The 23,132-nt window shown below is 47.7% G+C and overlaps 2 protein-coding genes across 2 annotated transcripts in view; one reads left to right on the forward strand and one right to left on the reverse strand.

Moving 5' to 3' along the window:
• Positions 1–72: 72 nt before the first annotated feature.
• On the forward strand, positions 73–16,442 carry Cox11 (Cytochrome c oxidase copper chaperone COX11). Its single transcript, XM_077671291.1, has 5 exons — positions 73–473; positions 3,524–3,679; positions 8,848–8,973; positions 11,923–11,964; positions 16,054–16,442. The coding sequence occupies exons 1-5, from the start codon at positions 255–257 to the stop codon at positions 16,192–16,194; spliced, it is 684 nt and encodes a 227-aa protein (XP_077527417.1). The 5' UTR covers positions 73–254; the 3' UTR covers positions 16,195–16,442.
• Positions 16,443–19,703: 3,261 nt separating this feature from the next.
• The window catches only part of LOC144138813 (uncharacterized), a 45,523-nt gene continuing 42,094 nt past the window's right edge, over positions 19,704–23,132 (reverse strand). The window contains exon 6 of the mRNA XM_077671290.1: positions 19,704–20,867. Within this exon, the coding sequence (XP_077527416.1) occupies positions 20,676–20,867 (192 nt within the window). The 3' untranslated portion in view covers positions 19,704–20,675. The remainder of the gene's footprint in view (positions 20,868–23,132) is intronic.

Here is a 23,132-nt window from a genome sequence, read left to right on the forward strand (position 1 = left end):
TACTACTACCTCTTCAAAGGAGTTGGCGTTTTTGCACTTTTTTTTTGAAGAACGCACTGCACGCACGGATCCAAGTCAGAAGCGAAGCCCAGAACGCGCGGACGTGCAACCGGTGTATCTGCGGTCGTCCGCGGTCGTGCTAGGACCTGAAGCAAACAAGATGACCATACGTAGTACTTCGCTGTTTTCAGCTCATATAATAATCCTGTAGCGTAAAAAGCGGCAAGGATGAAAATTAATTTTTGGTGAACGTGATGTTATCCGTGTGCCTGCTACGGTCGACCCTTCGCCTCGGGAAACTGAGGAGCCAGTTGACCCCGCCATGTCTTCTCCGGCAATGCCTTCACAAGAGCGCTGGTGCGACTTCTCGAGAGCACAAAAACCGGACAGTGCTCATGTACGTGACTTCAATGGCCGTGCTCGTCGGTGGACTAAGCTATGCCGCAGTGCCGCTCTACAGAATGTACTGTCAGGTCAGTAACTTCGGGTCACCTTACTTCATACGCTTCGAGTGCTCCGTTTGCATACGCAGATGCAGTATCGGGCCTCATACCCGACTTCCCGAGAGTTCGCACTTACCCGCCGCGACGGCTCTGGGGCTACAAGCGGTGTGTTGCCGAGCCCAAGGACGCGGGTTCTTTCTGGTGGAGGCGAAAACTCCCGCGTGTCGAAATTCCGGAGCACGTTTGGTCAAAAAAATTCTGGAGCTCTCCACTACGGTGCGTCTCATTGCCGCAAGGTAGCTTCGGCGCGTTAAGCCCCCAAAATTGAGAGAAAATCGAGAGAGCAGTGGCTATGTACGAAGGAGCATATCCAGAGCTAATGAAACCACTGTTAAATTTAAACAGTGCGTCAGGCAGAAGGAGCGAGTGCCATAACTTATTTTCGTCCTAAGTGACCGTTTCTCCACATTACCTGTAGGTCATTATCATCATCGTGTCGTGACATCGGGCTACTTTTTAATTTTGTACGTTATCGTCATCATTGTGTGATCTGCGGGTTCTGCGGCTTTATCTTTCGAATAAAAGGCAGCCCCGAATCTTTGCCGTTCGGTATTGTAGTTATTTGGTGCAAATTTTTGTCACGAGTTGTCGACTGGGCCTAGTAAGTGGCCTCATCTCTTGTGACAACACTCTTTTTGGTTGGGCGAGGGCACGTACGAAATGTGGAAAACAGACAAAGAACGACGAAATAAAATAGAACTTGTTGAGTGAACATGGGAAACGTCGCATCAATGACTGTGTCCTTTGCGCCATTTTTTTTTTAATTTTTGCTTGTGCTGTGTTTGTGAGGTAAGTACTGTGATGCAGACATTCATCAAAAACTAAGTTCTGTTCCATCAAAATTATGGTGGTCGAACTTTAGCAAAATACCCTACTGCGAGCGTACTGCTTCAAAGAAAGGCACTGTCACCTCTATTCCACTTGTTTGGTTCCCTCCGAAGCTCGAGGCTACCTGGTGTCCCGCTTCGCTTTGTTCGTAGATTAAGTACCCTAAGTATTCCAGCATAAACCTCGACAAGGGCCATTTTTCCTTTCCCTGCAATTTTCCGAAGCAAGAAACTGAGCAGCATTCCTTAGTTTCGAGTTTTTCTAAAATGCCTGCCCAACACGTGCCCTTGCCTGTCGCTAAACTTTCCTTCTTGATATTCACTCGAAATTTCACTTTTTCATTTTATTACGAGAAAGAATTGCCAGATAAGCGATGATCAAGGCGTGCATTCAGAGAGCGAGGAAAACGTGCGTTGTGTCACGGCAAACGCCGACCCTTGCACGCATAACATAGTGGGGCTCTATTTCCTCGGGTCTTTGTATGAACGCTAAACATGTTATTGCACTACTTTTGATGTGCAAACCACCCACCGCGGTGGCTCAGTGGCTAAGGCTTTGCGCTGCTGAGCACGAGGTCGCGGGTTCAATTCCCGGCCGCGGCGGCCGCTTTTCTGATGGAGACGAAAAGCAAAAACGCCTGTGTGTACGAGATTTCGGCCCACGTTAAAGATCCCCAGGCGGTCAAAATTAATCCGGAGCCCTCCACTACGGCGCGCCTCATCGTCTGCGTAGTGTCGGCGTATTAAACCCTACACTCAGTCAATTGATGTGCAAACCATAGTAGGGGTTACTGAAAATGACGGCCAGGTTGTAATACGGGGCAGTCAAAAGATGACCCGCTTTAGTGGCAAAGGCATTCGGCTGCTGATGCGGGTATCGGTACTGGCCACGATGGCTTGTTTTCAGGTAGACGTGAAAAGTGAAAATGCCGCAGGTAGAGAGGTTTCAGTGTGTTAAAGATCACCAGGTGGTCACAGAACTTTCATATTTACTCGCGTAATGAACGCACTTTTTTTTCGGGCCAACAGAAGCAAAGTTCGGGGTGCGATTATTATGCGGGGTAATTTTCAGGATACTTTTTCGAAGTGACGAAAGAAGGCCGCAATGAAAAAAAAAATGCATTAGATAACCTGCCTTTCGCAGTAAATATACGCGTAAACAATTGGTAAACAAACACCGTTTTTATTAAACTACATTCATCGTCGTTTATCAAGGCTTCATTTCGTCAATTCCTAAATGTCTATACCGGCAGGACAATTCCCATACTCAACTACGTACTCCAGAGCCTTTAAGTGAAAATTGGCCGTGTTACTGCCATTTCGGCCCATTGCCGACGGAAAGGTGCAAGACGAGCAGGACAACATGTAAGTAACAACAAGAAAAAAAGTAGGGTTAGATGCTCAGCGGACTGAGCCGAGTGAGCGTCGTTGTGACTGGCTGTCCCACGACGCCGTGCCAAAGTGTTTGCTCGCTTTTACTTTGAGAGATAGCTCTAGGTTACATGCGCGATCATCATCAGTGGGAGCGAGTGGAGAAGGAAAGCTACAGTGCGGACATTCGTGGGAGTGCAGGGTTAAAAAAAAACGAAACCCAATTTCGACGACTGAAGTTTGGGGTGCGCCCATTATGTGAGTGCGTTCATTACGGGAGTAAATACGGTAATCCAGAGCCCCTCCCTACGGCAAGCCTCATAGCCGAGGTTGAGCTTTGATGCGGGAAAACTTGAAATAGATCAACCGCTGAGATCCATGCACAAGTGCTGGATGGTTTCATCTCGCCACTTTTCACGTGCAAACAATGTTTATTTGACGATACTGCTGGCCAATAATTTGGCCCAAGCAGGAGTGGACGCAACGTAGAATGCACGACGTGTTCACATAAAGAAGGTCACTCATTAAGAAAAATGAATAAATGTTTGTCCGCAATATTTCGTAAGAGAAATGTTTTTCTAACTCGGTGACGAAATGGGAACAAAGAAATAATTGTGCAGGAAGTGAATTCCAATCTTCAATTGTTTGAGGGAAGGAGCTGTACGTGTCGCTATTTGTTTTTTTTTGCGAGGATCGGAGCCAATGAATGGTGGCGATTGTGACGCAGTTATGCCGAAGCGTTTACTAAAATATGATGACGCGAGGCAGTTGAAAGATGCAGTCCATTTGCTGGTTAGGTGGATGATGTCTCCAATCTTGCAGTCGACGGGCAGGGGCGGCCAGGCATTCGCCACCGAGGCCGGCGAGAAGATTGAGAAGATGGACAAAGTCCGACATCGGCAGATCCGGGTGACCTTCTCGGCCGACACGGGGTCGGGGCTGCGCTGGAACTTCCGGCCGCGGCAGCCTGACGTGCTGGTGGGTGCCTCTTCCCCGTTCAGCAAACCTGGCCTTCTAAATGCACCTAACGTTGACCTCTTTCCTGCATCGTTTTATAAAAATCAAACTAATAAGCATATTGGTAGGACAAGATATCCGTATTTTCGCCAAGAATGCGTACGATTCACCTAAGAGAGCATGTTGCCGCTAAAAAAAGATGGATAAATGGAATGAATCAAATTAGAACTGCTGGCGCTCAAGCCTAGGCTGTTGGAGGCTAAACCTACGACTCTACTCCTCTGCCACTGAGGCTGAACAAAGAAGCCTGTTCAGCAGTGGCTCTAAAGAATAATTAAAGCCGTTCCACTCAATGGGAGAGCTGTCGGAAGTGCAGAGCAGTGATTCGCCGTAATGGGCTGTAGCGCCGTTATCCGCTCACTGCTACCGCCCATCACGCTCTTTGCCGCCCTGTCTCACTCCTCTCTTGATCGATATTCAATTTAAATTTCCCGCCTTCGCAGTGCTCGCGTGCCCCCTTGCCTGAAACTGCGCCAGCCGGAGTTCTGTTCTTTTTGTGCTTGCTTCAATTTTGTATGCTGGAGCTGTTTTGCCTCATTTCAAACACGACATTTTTTTCTTGCGCACCCGCTTTTTTCGCGTACTATCATACAAACCAACCTAGCGAGCATTCCTAGCTAAATGAATGCAAGGGGCTGGCAGGTAATTACGTACATTTTGCCTGAACTGTACAGTGGTCATCAAATAAAACGCGAACACGAAAAAAATGAACCTGGGCACACAAATAGCGCGATTTCTTTCTATGCAAGCCATAATGACGCGTGGCTTAGTTACAAAAACAAAGTTTGGAAATGTGGATGTCAAAATACACCAAGAGTGTGCCATTGTGTGAACTATATGAACAGTATTTTTCAATTTTGCACGTTCTGGTTCATATTTTCGTGTTTGCATTTCATTTGACGCCCACTGTACCTGCAATTTTCTTTGCGCTAAACAACAGGGAGCTGTATGACAAGCGCCAGCGGTTCACAAGGTTCGAACGCTGATGACTATCTAAACCACGTGGTTTTCGATGCCTCAGCGCGACTCCCTGACGACGGTACACCAGGCTCTACTTGGGTCCGCAATCTCTCTGTGCCGCCTGATTCTGGCAGTCGCTTGGCATCGACCGTTAGCGAGCTACGATGACAAGGTGCACCCATAAAGTGCTCCGCACATAAAAAGAGCGTTCCAAGCGAACCACTAGATTGCACTCGTGGGGGTGTGTCTAGGCAGCCAGGTTTGTCAATCATGCCTCGGGGTCTCTCTTCCTCTCTCTGGCATTTTTACGAGGATGGGTCGTCACCCTTGGTCACTAGTGATCGTCACCATGGGCTTTGCAAGATTCCGTTACCAAGTCATCGCAGGCCAGGCACTGAAGTCGATGGTTGGACGGCATACCGTCTGGTCAGGTAGCATACTTCAAAACAAGAAACACAGGTCACTGACCAAGTCAAAAACAAATTGACGTTTCGGGAGCGCTACGGCTCCCTTGTTCACAATGAAAACGGCCACTGGAAGACGCCGAATTATATAGCCCCCAGTAATCTTTTAAGAGATTTGGCGTAGTCAGGATTCATGCAGCCGTCCGTCCTGTTGATTGTGTGCGGAGTTGTCTGAATAATCAAGGACTCCAGATTCAGGCGTGCAGATATGTTGCGTTCCGTTGTCAGTATCTTGGAATGTTCCCAGTTTATCGCATGTTGAGTATTCGCCACGTGTTCCGCAATGGCGTTGGAGACCACGTTTTTCTTTCGCACGTCGTACTGGTGCTGCTTTATGCGCTTGCAAAAATTACCGGATTCGCCTATGTATACCGCTGGGCATTCGGCGCAAGCGATCCGATAAACAACACCAGGAAATTTGCAACGCGGAAGGCTGTCTTTCACATTCACCAGCTCATTGCGCAACTTGCTCGTAGGTGCGTGCGCCAGTTGCAAATTGTGCTTTCGGAAAACACGTGCCAGGGCTTCACTGATTCCAGGTACATATGGCACCACGGCGCGTTTTGGCTTCTCTGTGTTCTGGCTTGTTACATTTTCCTCGAGTAGAGGGCGCTCCGGAACCATTCTTCTCTGCGTGTTTTTCACGAACGAAAGCGGGTAGCCGTTCTTCTTTAGGTCCTTTTCAATTGTTGCCAATTCCTTCTGGAGCAAAACTTCGTCGGAGCAGGTTCGTCTGGCCCGATTTGTTAATGCCATGACAACTGACCGCTTGTGACTGGTAGGGTGTGCAGACTTGAAGTCCAGGTACCTTCCAGAATGGGTCGGTTTCCGGTAAACACCGAAAGTAAGGCCTTCACCGCTACGAGAAACGATGGCGTCCAAAAAAGGAAGTGAGCCACTGGCCTCCTCTTCAACAGTAAATTGAATTGAAGGCTCCACGCCGTTAAGGTGCTCCAGGAAACGTTGAACGTGCCTCCGGTCCAGGACGCAGAAGCAGTCATCCACATACCTGAGAAACAGTTTTGGTCGTGGCTGGAAATTATCCAATGCCTTGGATTCTATGGCCTCCATTGCGAGGTTTGCCGTCGTCACGGATATGGAGGCCCCCATCGCTGTCCCGAACGTCTGCTGGTAGAATTCACCGTTGTAGCTAAAGTAAGTGTTTCCCAGGCAGAAACGAAGCAGCTGGCATAGTTCCGTCACGTCAAAAGGGGTCCGTTTTTCTAGCGAAGGATCCTCGCTTAGACGTTGCCTGCAAGTTTCAATGGCCAGTTCAACAGGAACGCTTGTGAAAAGTGAGCGAACGTCAAACGACACGATAATATCATTGTCCTCCAGCGTGACAGCCTTCGCTTTCGTAATAAAGTCCGATGTGTTCTTGATGTAGGTCCCCGTCTTCCCGACCAGTGGCGCTACGATTTCGTGCAGGTACTTCGACAGAGAGCAAAGAGGAGACCTCGTAAAATCGACTATTGGGCGGAGCGGCACGTCTGGTTTGTGCACTTTCGGCAACCCGTAAATGGCTGGAGCTGATCCGTTGGTACAAAGCAGCCTGAAGTACAGGCGCTTGTACGACGGCGGTAATCCCTTGAAAACTTCCGCCAGCAATTTTTGCAAGTGCGTCTGCACTCTAGACGTGGGGTCCTTCGCAAGCAGGCTATAAGTGTCTTCATCGTGCAAGAGGCTCACCATTTTCTTGTGGTACGTTGACCGGTCAAGGATGACGGTCACGTTGCCTTTGTCGGCGGGCAGGACAGCAATGTCGTCGTTGGAACGTAGGCTACGGATGGCTTTGCGCTCATCTTCTGAGAGGGGGTTGCGAAAGGTGCTCCTTTTTATGTGAGAGAGCACACCTATGGCTTTCGTCCTAACCTCATCTTGAACGTCCTGATCCAGCAAACGTACGGCCCCTTCCACAGCGCCCCTTTTCATTGTGAACAAGGGAGCCGTAGCGCTCCCGAAACGTCAATTTGTTTTTGACTTGGTCAGTGACCTGTGTTTCTTGTTTTGAGGCCAGGCACTGTTGGTGCGATGCCAAACTTTGATTACACGTGGCGATTGATAGGCTCTTCTCTGCACCTGAACTGATCTGAAAGTTGCTAAACCGCCCCTGTTTACAACAAGAATGCGTAGAACTGACCTAAGGGAGCATTTGTACAGTCAGAAGAGTCCTGCAAACAAAAAAAAAAGGGTAGAATTGCCGAGGCTCGAATCCCGGATGTAAGCTTTAAAAGCCACGACGCTACACGCTAAACTACCGAGGCTGGTAATTCCGTTCCCAGGTAGGTACAAGCTCAACTCTTCCAATGCGATGAAAAACGTTACGTGTTGATGTGTCGCATGCCGCTCCTAAGGTGACCTAAAAGATACCAAAGCATAGATTTATGTAAAGAATGCGTAGAATCAAGCTAAGAGAAGCTTTTATGTTAAAACAAAATAATCACACGTCTTGCAAAAATTTTACCGCTGCTGTGGCTTGAACCCAGGCTGTCAGCACCAAAATTCACCATTTTCCCTCAAGGCTAGTGAGGTTGAACTGTAGATGGTGCGGGGTGCTTATGGGAAGTGGCAGGCTCGTACCTACTAGGTAATCTCACTACAGAGGCCGAACAGCTGGCTTGTATTAGCAGGTACCGATAAGATTGCGGCAATGTTAAAAGCTAACAACTAGATGGTGCTGGGTGTAAGAGGAACTGTCCAGATTGCAGTGACTTGGGAACTGAATGTTCGCGTTGCCTACAAGGCATCTGGTGGGGGGGTGATGGGGGATTGGCCATGAAGTTTGGATCAGAGAGTTGCAGCGTGGTAGAGAACCAGTCAGTACGGTACAGAGTTTCCAGGCAAGGCCGGAAGAGTGCCCTGGAAATTTTTTGAGCCAAGCAAGCTTTCTTCTGTAGCAATCGTTGGAGTATGATACAAATGTGCCCAAGTCCTCCCGCATCCTGTTAGTGCCATCACAAAACACTTGCGTTACTTAAAGATCCATCTCATTGAAGTACGCATTCACTGTGAAGTGGGCAGCCACTGTGTCGTGTTACGGGACAGAGGCGTACGAGTACGGCCCCCTGTCGTGTCGAGGTAGTGTCGCTGCTCAGCGGCTTGCGGGAGAGTTGCCTTCGCTCAGACGATCAAAAACCAGAGGACAAACTTTACTGTTTAATGCACGGCGAGTAGAGATAAGCGATGGTACAGGCAGCCTCACGCTGGCGGGCTTAAAACCTGACAACTCGAATGGGCAGAGAAACATTCTTCACAGAGCCGCAAGATGCACTGCCTTGGCTGGTCAAGAAGACAGCCTCTTTACTATCTCTCTAAAGCGACGGTCAAAACAAGCACTGACGCGTTTTGAAGCAGAGTGAAACGCCCACAAGCAAAAGCACTCTCCCCGAGTCAGGTGGTGCGAACAGTGAGACTCCATGTGGGCGATGCAGACAGAACCTGCAGGGTTCTGTCTGTAAGGGGGCTTCTCCACAGACCTCTGCGCCTCCTCCGCAGGAAAGTCGGACGGCGAGTTGCGTTGTTGAAGCCTGCGCGCTGGGCACCCCGCGGTCGGTTTGTAACAGTTGACGTTGACAGTGCATAAGAACGCTCATTTTGTGTGTCCCTGTGCACCGATTGTGCAAGTGTGGGGTCTTTTGCACCTCAGGCTGTCCGTCCGCGGTTGTTGTCCTGGGTTGGAGGGTACTGAGAGTGCGTACAATGCAGGTGGCACCTGGCGAAACGGTGCTGGCCTTCTACACGGCTAGGAACCCAGGCGACAAGCCGATAGACGGCATCGCCACCTACAACATCCTGCCCTTCGAGGCCGGCAAGTACTTCAACAAGATCCAGGTGGGCCGTTTGATGGGAGCGAAGATTGCCTAACTTCATTCAGAGCTACCGCAACATTGAGATGACGCTTTAGTAGTGGCGTCACGGGTTAAAATTAATCCGGAGCCCTCCACTACGGCATGCTTCATCACCTGTGCTGCGTCGAGGTGTTATACCCTACAATCAATCAACCGATTCTTGGGGAGTACATGCTCCCTAAAACAGCTTCTTTTAATTTTTAAGTAAACTGTGTGAAACTTGGCAGTCTCGCTGCTTGTTTTCTACTGATCTCAAATGTGCTGTTATTTTTTCAGTTGGTCAATTAGTTCCCAGGATAATTGGAAGTAATTAGCCATTTTTGGAGGAACAAGAGACAAAACAGTGTTGGTCATACGACTGTAATCCCCGTTTTTCCTAATCCTAGAACACTCGTGAGTGTAATAAGAGAATCAGTTTTTCGATGCTCCGCTTGGAACTAATTCTACAGCTGACTAAACTTTGGTGGCACCAGTGGCAAGAGACCATTTCGAATGCCCATTTCAAACACCAAAGTGTAAAATGAGTTCCAAGTGGTGCATAAAAAAAAAACTGATTCTCCTACTGCATTCACCAGGGTTCACAGTAATGGAAAATATAAAGATTTAATCTTTATATTTTTAAACCTTTTTTTAAACATATCTTTATATTTTTATATTTAAACAGTGCCATTTACAGAACTGTAATGGCTAATTATCTCTGATGATCTTGGGAACTTAATTGACTGACTCAAAAAATAGTGGCACATTTGAAATCAGTGGGAAAAAATGCAGCGACACTGCCAAGTTTCACAGAGTTTACTTAAAAATTAACAGAAGGGGGGCGGCGCATTGGCCTTAGAAACATTTTTTTTTTGCTTTCCAACCAATTTTGACAAAATTTCTTGGGCTTGTTCAGTTTTTTTTAGCTGATTTCAAATATCTAACTAGTTTTGATGTGAGGTAACTGGTTTTTGAGTTCATTAAAAATTTTCCTCGATTGTTCTTGAGAACAATAACAAAAAAAAAACTATTTAACAAAAGATTACCAGCAAGACATGAATAGATAGCAGAAGTTGTGGAGAATGCAATGTGGGAAGCAGTTTTTTTTTTTGTTTTAAAATTACACGCACGTTTACATGGATTCTGACTTCTACGTTTGAACTGCTCCTGCTAAATTAAAGAACTAGTGAAACACAAAATGCAAGATCTGCTTGCCATATCGCATGGTTCACACAGTCAGCTTTGCAGTGCAAAAGAAATGATCTTCCTAGCTGCACTACTTGCTGGAATGTAGCTCTCAAGAGTTTTGTACCACTGTGATAGCACTCATGGCGAAAAAGTGGGAATTATAAAAAAATAATTATTTCATTGTTAAAATTGGGCCTCTATGGTTTTTATAAGTACCTGGTACTGTTCCACGTAAAGAATTTTCGGAGAAAGAACTGTGCAAATCAAGAGAAAAGCGATACCTAAAAAAATGCTTTTTTTAGGCAATTTTTTGGTCCTCAAGACACCTGGTCTTGAACCCTTGAAAGCACCTTAAACTGAAACGGTTTGTCTGATAGGGCTTTAGAACGGTTGGAAGCGGAATTTCTAGACCTACTAGCCTTAGCAACATATTTTTGAGTGTACGTGGGGTCGGAAGAGGTATTTAAAAACTTGTGCCCAGCTAAAACAATACCAAAGCGCAGTCTTTCACGTTCCTTTGTGTGGTTTTTGAACCACGCGTTGAAATTAGGTTTGTAGTGTCATGTTAGGCACCACATGGCACCACTTTTTGGACTAAGAAAGTTAAAGGCCAAATTAACATTTTTTTTCCATTAATACAGTTAAACCTGGATGTAACTAACCTCTATAACAAATTCCTGGATTTAACGAAGTTTTTCATTTCCCCATTTCAACCTCCATTGAAGCCCATGTGTTTGCGACGTCTATGTAACAAAGGAGTTGCAACGGTTTAACCTCGATGTAGCAAATTCACTACGCTGATGAGTCAGTGTTTTTTTGCTCCTTATTTGAAAATGGGCGGGCGAAATGCACTAATCCCGCGAATTTCGCCCACGCCGCAATCTCCCGTGCATTTCCACGAGCGACTGCGGTGTTGGTTAGGTGCTATGCCTGCCTGTCGGCGTGCAGTCGCCCGTCTCCACCGGTATCTGTGGTGCCGGTTCGTCGGCGACGGGTTCTGCTGCCAGAAAAAGAAACGCTTTGTCTTGTCAAGACAAGCTCGATATTGTAAAGCCCGTGTCTGGCGGCGAGAAAGAGGAATGTCACCGCCCGGTACGGTGTCCCAGCTAGCATCCTTTCGACAATTTCAAGTCTGGAAAAGAGCATAAAGTTTGCGAAAAGGCGCCCTTTAAGCATAAGTTTGGTTCTCGAAACGCGTTAAGGCACCGGAAACTACCAAACAGCAAAAGTGGTACTAATACGTTTGGTAGTACGGGGGGCCGTGTAGTAGCAGCAGGTGTCAATCACGCAGTTTCTCAGTGTGAAAGATATCGCTGAACAAGGGTGAGTTCAGCACCACTGATGCCTAGCATATTGGTTTCGTTTTTGCTGCATTCCCGGGAGCTTCAGCTCAAAACATCCATGTAACGAAAACAAAAAAAATGCAAATTTTTGTCAACTTCGTTATATCCAGGTCTAACTGTACATTCAAAAAATTTCTTCCGGTCACCCAACTATATAGAACGCTGGTGTTCGTATGCACTAGAGGACATGGACTCCACAAAAATCAGCCGTCTGTCCCTTTAACGAGGGAGGCCAGAGAGTCTTTCTGATGCTCTTTGATGGTGGTCAGGTGAACACCTGACCACCATCAAAGAGCATCAGAAAGACTCTGTATCTACTGAAAGGATACGGAGGAGTGCACCGTCCAGTGGAGCCAGATTCTGCTGTGCTCTGGTTTAAATTTCTTGTGTCCTGTTTCCAAGCCCCTTTCATCCTGTTGCAGTGTTTCTGCTTTGAGGAGCAGCGACTGAATCCACACGAAGAGGTGAGTGGCTCGATTAGCTGTGAGCTCTGCTCAATAATAGTCGGCACGTCTCGCGTGAGAGCAGAAAAAGAAAACGCAAAGACTGAAGTGCATGCATTTGGGAAGCACTCTGAAGTAATAAGCAACTTGCTCATCACTAAAACGAGAGAAAAAAAAAAAGCGACCATTGCATTCTCTCGTTAGGTGCTTGTGAAGCACGAATTTGTAGGGGTATGTGAATATTCGAAACTTTCAAATATTAAAGTGAATGACACAATATCTCATTTGGCTTCAAATTGAGTATCACTATTAGAACAGTTCGAATATATTTTGAAAGTATTTCACAGTTAGGAAATGCAAATGGTGCAGTTGCTTTGGTGAAAACTTAGATACGTGGCATTATGCCTTGTTCAAAACAGGAAACGCCTGTTAAAATGCCAGCGCAATATAATTTTTGCACACTAAATGCATCGCCTGTGAAGCCCGTAACGTGCACTGGCTTTCTCCACTACTGGAGATGGGCTTTCCCTCAACACACCGGTGATGTGCGGCTAAACAGCAAGACGAAGGTGCTTTTGGGTTGGCATTGGGCACTCTGCCCTCGTGCCTCTCCTATGGCATCCTGACAACACGGCCATGCTCAAGCTGCCCCGGTCAAGGCTCTCTAGATAAGAAAGCCCAGCGCTACACCGGCATAGTCCCCCCACTTCTGACTTTTTAATCAAATGGTGCCCAAAGACGATCTTTCAAAGCGAAATCCTTTCATCTCTGTGTTTCACGAAACTCGTTGTTGTGGGGCACAGAAAATAGAAGTGCAGTTTGGGGGGTGTGGAAAGAGCAGCGCTGCATGAGGGTTGGCCACTGCTGCATGTACTGTCGGCATCAAATGAAACACGAACACAAAAATATGAACCTGAACACACAAGTTCCGTTGTTTCTTTTCATGCAAGCCAAAATGACGCGTGGCTTAGTAACAGAAACAAAGTTGGGAAATGTGGATATCCAAATATACCTATAGCATGCCATTATATGAACTCTACGAACAGCATTTTTCCATTTTGCGCGTTCTGGTTCATATTTTCGTGTTCGCGTTTCATTTGACGCCGATAGTACATTACGAACCACCCTCAGAGGTAAAGGTATTGACAAGAGCGAACAGGAGGCTCCTGGTGATGGCAAGCGAGGGTAAGAGAAGGGTAGCTGGTCAAGTGGTGACGGACGCAGCCGCAAAGTTGAGAAAGTTCAACATCAGATCAACAGAGGGTCCAAACTATGCTTTCGCCCTCACCTTCTTAGACAGCTACTGTACTCGGTGACAACTTAAGAACGGCACTGGAAGTTGCCGCTGTGCCTTATCACCGTAGCCAGATGTTTCTCCGCGCGGCACAAGTAGGGTGTTACTGGGAATACTTTGAACATGGCGTGAGCCGTTCCCGTGATTTTTTGGACTTAATATGCTTATAAGCGACTCCAGTGACGACAAACAAACTGCGTGAGACAGGGCAGGCGATATCACGCATTCATAGCAAACCCCTTTCAAAACGCGCGCGCACCGATGTCATGGGTCCGACGCTTTGGCGGAGTGATACACTACATGAGGTGGTGCCGTTCTTGAGTTGTAACCAGGCCAATGCTACTTTTTCTAGTTTCGGTTCTATTATTGCGCGCCTAGAGGCAGTGGCGCTGGGGAAACACTCCTCCTCTCATTTTTTTTTTTTTTCTTTCCTCTTCTCTCCGGGGCGACTGGGGGCGCGCATGCGCGATAACGGTCACCGGCGCAGTTGCTGCTTCCGCACGGCGAGCAGTGAGGCCGACGCGCGTCTCATGTAGTGGGCGATTTCTCGTATGTGCTCCCTCGGACATTACGGTGCTGCAAAAGGGACGCCAAGAACACCAGGATTAAACGTAACGCGAAGGCTCTTTGAGTGCTGTTAGCAAAAGGTGAGAACGTCGTTCGTATGCCGTACGTGAAGCTGAGCTGAAGGATAGGACTTGTGTCGTGCGTGTGCTTTGCTTGAAGACAGACAGCCTTGTCTGTGTTGTATTGGTCATCGGTGTTTCTCGCCGCACGTCGCGTTCGCGTACGTAACGCGAATAAAGTGTTCAAGTGATATTTGAGCTGGCGTCGTTACTGCTCAAGCGGCGTGGCTTCGTGCCGTCGGAGCGAGGCTTGCCCGTTGGAGGCAGCGGGGTGGCGGCGGCGGCGGCGGGTGCCGGGTGGGAACGGGGGGGACACGGGGAGGGGGGAAGGAATCAACCGGCATGAGAGGGGAGAGCGTTACCTCTCCCCCACGCAAGCTGCGCGCCCTCGCATTGTTGCCATGGCAATTATAACGCCTTCAAGGCCAACATGGCGGTGGCGTTGCTAGGGCAACAACAACGCAGTAATGTTTCCCCAGGCTCACCAGGGGAGAATATGCCGCATGAGTCGCAATTAGCCCGGACGCTGGGTTGAAGACTAAGAGTCCGCCTCCTGTTGTAACCGAGTATAGTATAAGCATCCGCCATAATTTCTGTTCCCTGTAATGTTCCTTTTTTATTCCCCCCTAAACGGGACATTCGAAAGAGTATAATCCTGTCCAGCTTTAAACTCCTAGAAGCCGCAATGTTATACCTGTTATTAACCCTTTATGTTAGGCATGAAATTCCCTTTGTGTAACTCGCATCCAGTATTCTGTTGGTATAGGAAAGGAACCTGCAAGCATAGGTTTGGATAGTGAGCATACCATCAGGTTATGGAAGCATGCCTGAGAGGCTTCAAAAAAATTTTAATCCCTTCCGTTGCCTCATACGCCGAGTTTTTCACCCAGAGGTCTCATGAACGCTCATAGAAGTTCCACTCACATTTCATTGTCATAAAGCGATTGTGCTGTTTCTATAGTAATGCCCTAAATTGCGCTAATGCACTGAATCACTTGGGGTTGAGGGCACCACACGAGGTGAAAGTTGCCCTAGTATAAAATACAATACAGTCGATAAAAGCTAAAGGCAGCAGGATAACCTGTTTGTGTTTGTTGTAAGTTACCAAAAGAATTTCACGAACCCTTTTAAGTGGGCTTCCCTGATTTTCTACAGGCTAGTTAGAGAAGCAAGCTTGAGAAAGTGCAACTTTGTTTTTTTAGATGCGACTGCATCTCATTCACTCGCCTTGTCCCTCCATACGGCGTTGTTGTTGTCCGTCCACACCCCTCCCCCATTCTCCTCGCCGCGCGAGCTGCGCTCTCTGCCGCTCACCCCCTCTCCTCTCCGATAGCGAACACTCTCTCGCGAGGGGCATTGGATTGGATTGGATTGGGTTTGCTTGGCTTGGCTTGGATTAAAGTGGATTGTGTTGCGTCATAGCCGCGGCAGGGGGTTCACGGCACGTTTCACGCGACGGGAGAATCAACCTAACGGAAACAACAACGGAACCCCCTATGTGTCGCATCTACATAGGGGTTCCCGCGAGGGGAGGTGGGAGTAATTTTTTACTAGAGATTACTAAATATTCGCTTCAATTCACTACAGTTGACACAGAATCATTATTCGTTTCGCATTTGCTTCAAAACCAAAAACCCCTGTTGGCCCACCCCTGTAAATAATCGAGCCCAAATCTACAGAGGGGCCTTTTCCCTAGAGATTTGGATTCAGGGTGCGCCTACCAACATGTTGAAGGCAGGAAAAGCAAATGTCAATGGTATTGTCACGAAAATTCAAAGAATCGCTGTGACTGCAACTTATCTTAATGGGACGAGTGCCTCTTCTCTGTCATGGTTGCTGGACTGTGGCAGCTTCCAAAGTGTATCAGATTGAGATAGAGGCACACTGGATTTGTGTTCAACTTTAGAGAGCAAAACTTTGCAATGCACTTCTTCCGTGTTTATCTTTGCAAGCTGGGAAACGGTTTCTAACGAGGCAGCAGTGGGTGTGTCAAAGTGTCGTCAACAGGGCTTACACGCGAGGCAGGGGAAGAGATGCTGCCTTCAGTTGCACAGTGACCTGGAGAAATAGATTCCCTCGGTTTCTCCCCGCACCTGAAGCCCATGTACCCACAGATAGCTACTAAGCTCCCTGCCGTCTGGTGTGAGCTATCCGCCCCACGTGACCCCCCCTCTTCCCCCCCTGCCCCAGGTGGACATGCCAGTGTTCTTCTACATCGACCCCGAGTACGCGGCTGATCCCCTGCTGGAGAACTGCAACGACATCACCCTCTCGTACACCTTCTTCGAGGCCAAGGAGGGGCTCCAGCTGCCTTTGCCCACCATACGGTGACGACGCCCCTGGTCTCGCTCGTCCCCGTGACCTTTGACCCGCAACCCACCACTAGTCTCAGTTGTTCCCTCTTCTCCTCTCCCTGTGACCTTTGACCCACTGGTCTCAGTTGCCCCGCTTCTCTCCCTGTGACCTTTGACCCAATGTCCACCACTAGTCTTGCTCGTCCCTCTCCTCTCAGCGTGACCTTTGACCCGTCCGAGTCGTACCTCTCTTCCTCAATAAATGACATGGCATTGTGTTTGGAACCTGTCCTTCAGTGGTGTCGCGTGATAGCCCTGCACCTACCAGGGTGTAAGTTGTGTCAAGAAGTGCTGTGACCTTTGACCTTCAGCTGCTCACACTGCATTGGCTTTTTGAAGCCCTGTGAACTCAAGGTCTGGAGGACCGTTCCACTACCTGTCTTGGTCATTAAGTAAGACTATGGTCTTTCTCGCCAGGAAGATGCTTCCAGACTGTGACCACTGCTTGATAAGCGAGTCTAGTGTGTTGGTGGTAGCAGGAATTGTAGGTGGGGGCATGCAAATGATGACAGCACTCGGCCAACAAATGTGCCAATAAATTTATTCTGAATTCTTAATACTAACATTCAAATTCCAAGTACTAACTCTGCGTATAGAAATCGAGAGCTTCAAGGGACATTTGAAAATGTGGGCTACACCTATGCCGTTGTGCGAATACTCATTTCAGCTAAATATTTTCTAACTGAAGAGTTGTGGTTAGAAGATCTTGGCTGCTAAGCGGCATGCGAGATAGTCATGGGAATCGTTTGATATGGAACACTTTTTGCCTCTTCAGAATACACTTTCCGTGTATTCTCTTGGGCCTTTTTGTTTGTACGTGCCGCCCCAAATGATTGCGATTTCTAATGTTCCGGCATAACAGTGGCAAACTCCACCGTACGCACCTTCCAAATTTTTTCACTTTTGAACCACGAAGCACCTGATGGAACTTTTACCGAGTGTCTATTCCACAATTTTTGTGCTTTGTCAACGCCGGAACTCTTTTCTGTTAGTTGAGCGGTTATGACAGGTACACTGCTACGCAGTGCATGTCAACATTCACAACACAGGTAGTGCACGCTGAAGCTTCATGACGAAAAAAAAAGAAGGATTCGCTGGAGTAGTAAACTGCTCTAGTCTGCCGTCAGCATTGAATGGGCCATGAAGACAGATATCGTGGCTCAAACACACGCTCCTGGGACTGGATGCGCTTGGCTGGGAGGAGGAAAAATTGCTCAACTATTGGAAACGACAACAATAACGGATTTTTTCGGCCAATTTTCTAGCTTTTAATGGCCCCACGAAGACCGAATACAACTTTGCTTCCATTTGGCAACTCTCTCAGCTCCATCGCAGCCACAAAGTATTTCTTTAGCCCTCCAAAAAAAAAAAAGAAAATGCAGGAAACATGACGTAACGTGGCCTACAATAAAAATAGTTACCAGTGTGTTAAATTGCGCATTAGCATTCAAGTGATGTGGTCAAGTGGAGCTAAAGGCCCCACTACGACCGCCCAGTCGTGTTTCTTGGCATTGGCTTGCGTCGGTGGCCACCAATTGCGCAAACAAATTTCTGTAACGTTGTAGAAACGCCAAAGAGAGACTGGGAGTTGCAACCGCTTCGTCTGTTTTTCCCGATATCTCAATTATTTATTCAAAGTTTGCAATAAAATTGGCGTCGTCGTTTGGACAAGACAGCCCTTTTAATGAATCAATGTTTTATTTTGTCTTCGTGACCCTGCAGCACTTACCATCGACTGCTCAGAATGTATTTTGGGGTAAAGTCTATTGTCCCAGCAACGTTCTCCCTCAAGAATTATGAAAATCCGTTCACCATCACCGAAACTACGTGTGATGAGAAATCGCGCATAATTGTTCCCTCTCAACTTGACCGCGGACAATGCGACAAAAGCTGCGCGCTCTCTCCCGGAGAGAGGGGGGGGGGGGGGGGGGGGGGCTCGCGGCGTTCTGTGCAGCGGCCTTGGATATATCACATGCCAGGGAGTTTTCTCCTTTTCTCCGCAACGTGGGGGGGTTTATTCCCAGTCTGGCGCCATAAAAAAGCAGGCATGGCTGCCTCACAAGCAAGTGCTCAGGCTGGTAGGGCATTTTTAAAGCAATAAATGTTTGTCGTCGAGTGGTCTCGTTGAAAGGAAAGTATTGAGTCTGTCACTCAAACCCCGAGCGCACTCAAAACACAAAAGAAACTCCAAAACTGTGTGTACAGGTTCAGACATAGCAGAGGTTGCTACACAGCGCCAGGAACGGCAGATTGTCACAGGAAATGTGAGAAATAAGCCGCAAAGTTGACCAGCGACAGCCAACAGGACAGCCAGGACAGCCATTGCCAGAATGACGTCGCAGAGGTGATGCCAAGGGTGCATAATGAGGAGAACTGAAGAGAGCGCGGTTGGGTTTTCCGCGTCTTTCACGGAGACTTGCACGCTTACCGCTTCACGTGCACGTGTAATATTTGGCTCAGGTATTCCTGGCAGTGTAATCTAAACGTCGCGCAGGTTTACTTGCACTGCACAAAGAGTGTTGCAGGGTCCCTTTAAGCAGACCTGCGTACCCCCTTTGAAATGAAACGTGCATCTGTCCACCAATTCTAGCCTGACTGAAGCAAAATTATTGTGTTTGACTGCCGGATTGTGGGGGTTCCAGTCATTGCGCTTGTTCCACATCGCTACTACTTTTTCCCCACCAGCCTTGCTGGACGATAAGCAGCAAAGCCAACACACTTTTACATAAATGTGTTTGTGTGCGCAGTAGCTATCAAGAAGCACAAATTTTGAAACTGCCCAACCGATGGTTAACCCCCCCCTTCTCACAAAACAAACCTTTTCACTCTTGGTAGTGGCAGCCGTAGCAGTGGAAGTCAACACTAGAAGTTTAGCGCCTTTTTGAAAATAAATAAATAAACGAGTACTAAATAAACGAGTACATAAATAAATATATACACAAAACTGCTAAATAAAGCGAGGAGGTCAGTGGGTGTGACGATGCTATAGCTGGAAAACTGAAGTTTAATTTAGAAGCGTATCAGTGTTACTAATCTGTGAATGGCCCAAGCCGGGGGTCTGATTGTCTGATTTCCCGCCATACTGCTTCAGTGCCTACGTTTGCTCTAGCATGTTAGGTCAATACAGCACCACACAAGCCCGCGCACAGAAACAACAAAGGCAGGAACACTCTTCTTTTTTTTTTCTCCCCTCTATTAGACACTTTCCCCTCTTTTTAGTTCCACTTTTTTTTTCCAAGCTACAGCGGAAGGCAGTAATGCTCAGACTTTGCTAACCAGGGGGGTCTTTGCGGCAGCATTCCACAAAAGGCACACATTAACGCCGGCCCATGCATATAGACTGCAGCTGGTATGGCAGAGCATGCCTGGCATCAAAGAACACACATCGAAAGTGAGCATTCGAACCAATCACATCTGGATTGTATCATTCAACAGTCACGACTGCACGCAAATCTTTATTGGTGATGTGTCTTCGAACCTTTTGCAGCAGCTTGATGCAGCGTCAGCCACTCAATGGTCCATGCAGTGCGCAGGGTGTCGCACTAACATATACCGGAGGGAGATCTGGCTGTGCCGTCTATGTGAGCTGCGCTTCAGTAAGCATGCTGTCATGTACTGGGTACGGACGTTCCACTTGTCCTTAGCATATGGCTGATGAACAGGCCTAACAGTTGCCTCTGGCTGCAAAGAAAACAACATTATTTATTATTGTGAAAGGTAAGTGAAAGTTGCTCTAGCAGTAGAATGGTGGAGCTCCCAAAGATTTTTTTGACGGGGACGATTTGGAAAGCTTTGTGCAACACGGACAAGAAAAAAAGAATGTTGCCCTCTTTTGTTAGTTTTGGCTTCGAAAGCGGGAAGAAGCCACGTGGCTAGCCAAGCCAAGTGGGAGAGGAACGCTTCAGCTGCTGACGTGGTGCCCACAATTGCAGCGAGAGACTTCCCTCTAGGGTATATTAAAGTGTTGCAATTTTGCAATTGCATGGCATTGTTGGCATCATCTCAGCAGCTGAACAGCAGCTGAAGGGTTCCTCTCCCACTTGGCTTGGCTAGCCACGTGGCTTCTTCCCGCTTTCGAAGCCAAAACTAACAAAAGAGGGCAACATTCTTTTTTTCTTGTCCGTGTTGCACAAAGCTTTCCAAATCGTCCCCGTCAAACAAATCTTTGGGAGCTCCACCATTCTACCGCTAGAGCAACTTTCAGTGACCTTTTACGATAATACTGTTGTTTTCCTTGCAGCCAGAAGCAACTCTTCAGACTGTTCATGAGCCATATGCTAAGGACAAGTGGAACGTGCCTAACTGGTATGCGTCAGAATGCTTGCTGAAGTGCAGCTCACCAAGACAGCGAAGCCAGACCTCCCTCCAGTGTTCGTCAGCGTAAAAATATGAAACCTTCCCGTTCCCCGATGTGTCCCCCATCTTCATTACCCACGATGCCTTGCGACTGCTGTATCATCATGTGGCGCCAGCTCGCTTGGCTGCTGCCTCGGCCTTCATCTTGCGATAGAGGAAGACGGCGCGCTGCCGTTCGGCCTCCAGTCTCTGTCGGTCGCCCGCGGGCAGCGACTTGCGCTTGGCGGTCAGGTCGCTGGTCGACTGGGCACCGCCGGTCAGTAGTTTGGTCAGCAGCAGCTCCTTCCTGCCCGGCTACGACAAGCAAGAACGGGAGAAGAAGACGCAGTCAGGACAACGCACCAACAACGCTGCAAGAGTAACAAGCACCACGGTGTATTGGAAAAGAAAAAATGGCCGTGTATCTGCTCCTTTCGTTGCAAATGTCGACAAAAGACAATAATCGACCGGTGCCCCTGGTAAGTAAAGGCCTCCCTTCTCTCTTCCGCTCACCTCTCATGCTGTTCCTTTCCAACCCCGTTCCTCCCAAGATAACATGCTAGAGGTTTTCTGAAGTCAATTTGAATTTACCGCGTTCCACTGCTCCAGCCTGGTTGTCTCAATGCCAGCGCTGCCGTTTAGCGGAGACGTGTGTGAATCGAGGCACCCTACTAACAACATTTACAGAAACCATGCAGCTCTACTCCACAAACGTTCCAAGTGGAGCGTGGATCCCATCTAGTGGAACCTTTTGTTGCTATTTCCGCTTGATTTCTTAAATGCCGCCAGGAGGTAGCGCTGGCAACAGCAGGCGACGGCTTTTGCCGCTGATGTAGTGTTTCACTTGCTATTGCAAAATCCAAGCATCGAGGGAACACTGCAAATATCACTTGTGTTGATTTGCTGTGTTACATTTGCATAATATCTTGTTCTTGTTCAACAATGTTGACAAGTATGAACACTGACACCAGACTTAGACTTTTAGATTTGGCTGCGAGCATCAGACAGACCAAATTTCTGCGTTTAAGTAGCCCAAGTCTTTAAAAAAGAAAATGGCTGACGATTACTACGCTTCCTAATGCGAAATTTATGCCCAGCACAAACTGCAGTCTTCTCGGTCACGGTGCATGGCTGCTGCGACTTGGGAAACGGCTGCGTGATGAGCGAAAGCACGGCGGTACGCGCTACTCTGCCGTTATCTGGCAGCGCATCGCCGCCGTTGAGCATGTTGTTGCAAATCGTGTTTGAAACTCCTGCGCAAATGTCAGCAATGGGCCTCTGTTCAAGAAGTGATCGCAATCTCCGTCTTGGGAATGGACCTCAAACTGAGTCTCAGAAAGTGAACGCGTCATTGTCTAGCGCATGATGGCACACGTGCAGTCTAACGCAGCACGTCTCACTACCTCCCCCCCTCACACTTTCACATGTGTCTTGCACCGCTCCGGCATACCATCCTCCCCCTGACACTTTCCACCTCCGTTTTCTTTTTTCTGTCGTCGGTTCTTCCTTCGTTCGCTCGGCAACGAGCACAACACCACTGTCAAACCACAGTGGCAGGCACCAAATTGCTGCGCGCTAAAATATCTCTGGGCAGCCAAGCCTGCTTGTGCACTTTGAATGCGAAAGCTGGCAGCTATCCTCCTGATTCTTTGTTCCATCCTGCCAGGGTGCCCATACGGTGCTGTGGGGTGAGAGTACCTGGCTGCTTCTCTGGCGACCCCAGCTCAAATCCCACTCAAAACCAATTCATGTCCTCTTCACAGCGGCGGCCATTTTGCCACCATCCGTGTTGATGCCGGCAAGAACTACAGTCACTTTTCACGTACAACACGACAACTTGAAATATCGCCATAAAATTTCTCGGGGAACCTCATACCCCTGTCACACGGCACATCTAATGACATTTAAAGCAAATGTCCCTCGCTCTAAATGTAATTAATTCGGCGCTACACGAGAATACTGAATGACATTTGAGGTGAATGACATTTAGCGGCTAACTGAGGTTCTGAAACTCATTCAGCAGCCAAGTAGCCTCGACGGCAGTGGCGCATTACTAGGCAAGAAAGTTCAGTAATAATCCAAAGAATACTGTTTCTAAAAGCAGTAAGTTTATATTTTACCCTTGATATTGTATTTCAAATAAAGAAAGACAAACAAGTACTAACACGAAAAGAAAATCTCATCCCCAATGCCCATGCTACCCTATTACGAATTTTTTTGCGGACTTGTTTCGGCTCGTGGTGTTTACTGATGTCACCTAAACCCACCCTAAACTGCTTTTCGTCTTATCTTTGTTTTTTTAAAAATATTCCTTTGTCATGTTTTAAAAAGGTGTTATGTACGAAAGCATTCTAGATGCGCCTGAAATATAATTCTGCAGTTTTGCGAGCTCACTAATCATCACCGATATCACTATCAAATGACATCTGTTTTGCGGTGTAGACCCGGACAGCCAAATGGAATGTGATTAACAGCTGATGTCATTCACTTTGAATGACATCACATTTTCCGTGTGACAGGGGTATAAGTGGGCTTTGAACGTGCAAGCCTAGCGGAACTTATCAAAGATGTCTGTACCAC

The sequence above is a fragment of the Haemaphysalis longicornis genome, unplaced genomic scaffold, assembly GCF_048455015.1.
Source record: "Haemaphysalis longicornis isolate Haplotype H1 unplaced genomic scaffold, Haemaphysalis longicornis Haplotype H1 scaffold_5, whole genome shotgun sequence".
Classification (NCBI taxonomy): Eukaryota; Metazoa; Arthropoda; class Arachnida; order Ixodida; family Ixodidae; genus Haemaphysalis; species Haemaphysalis longicornis.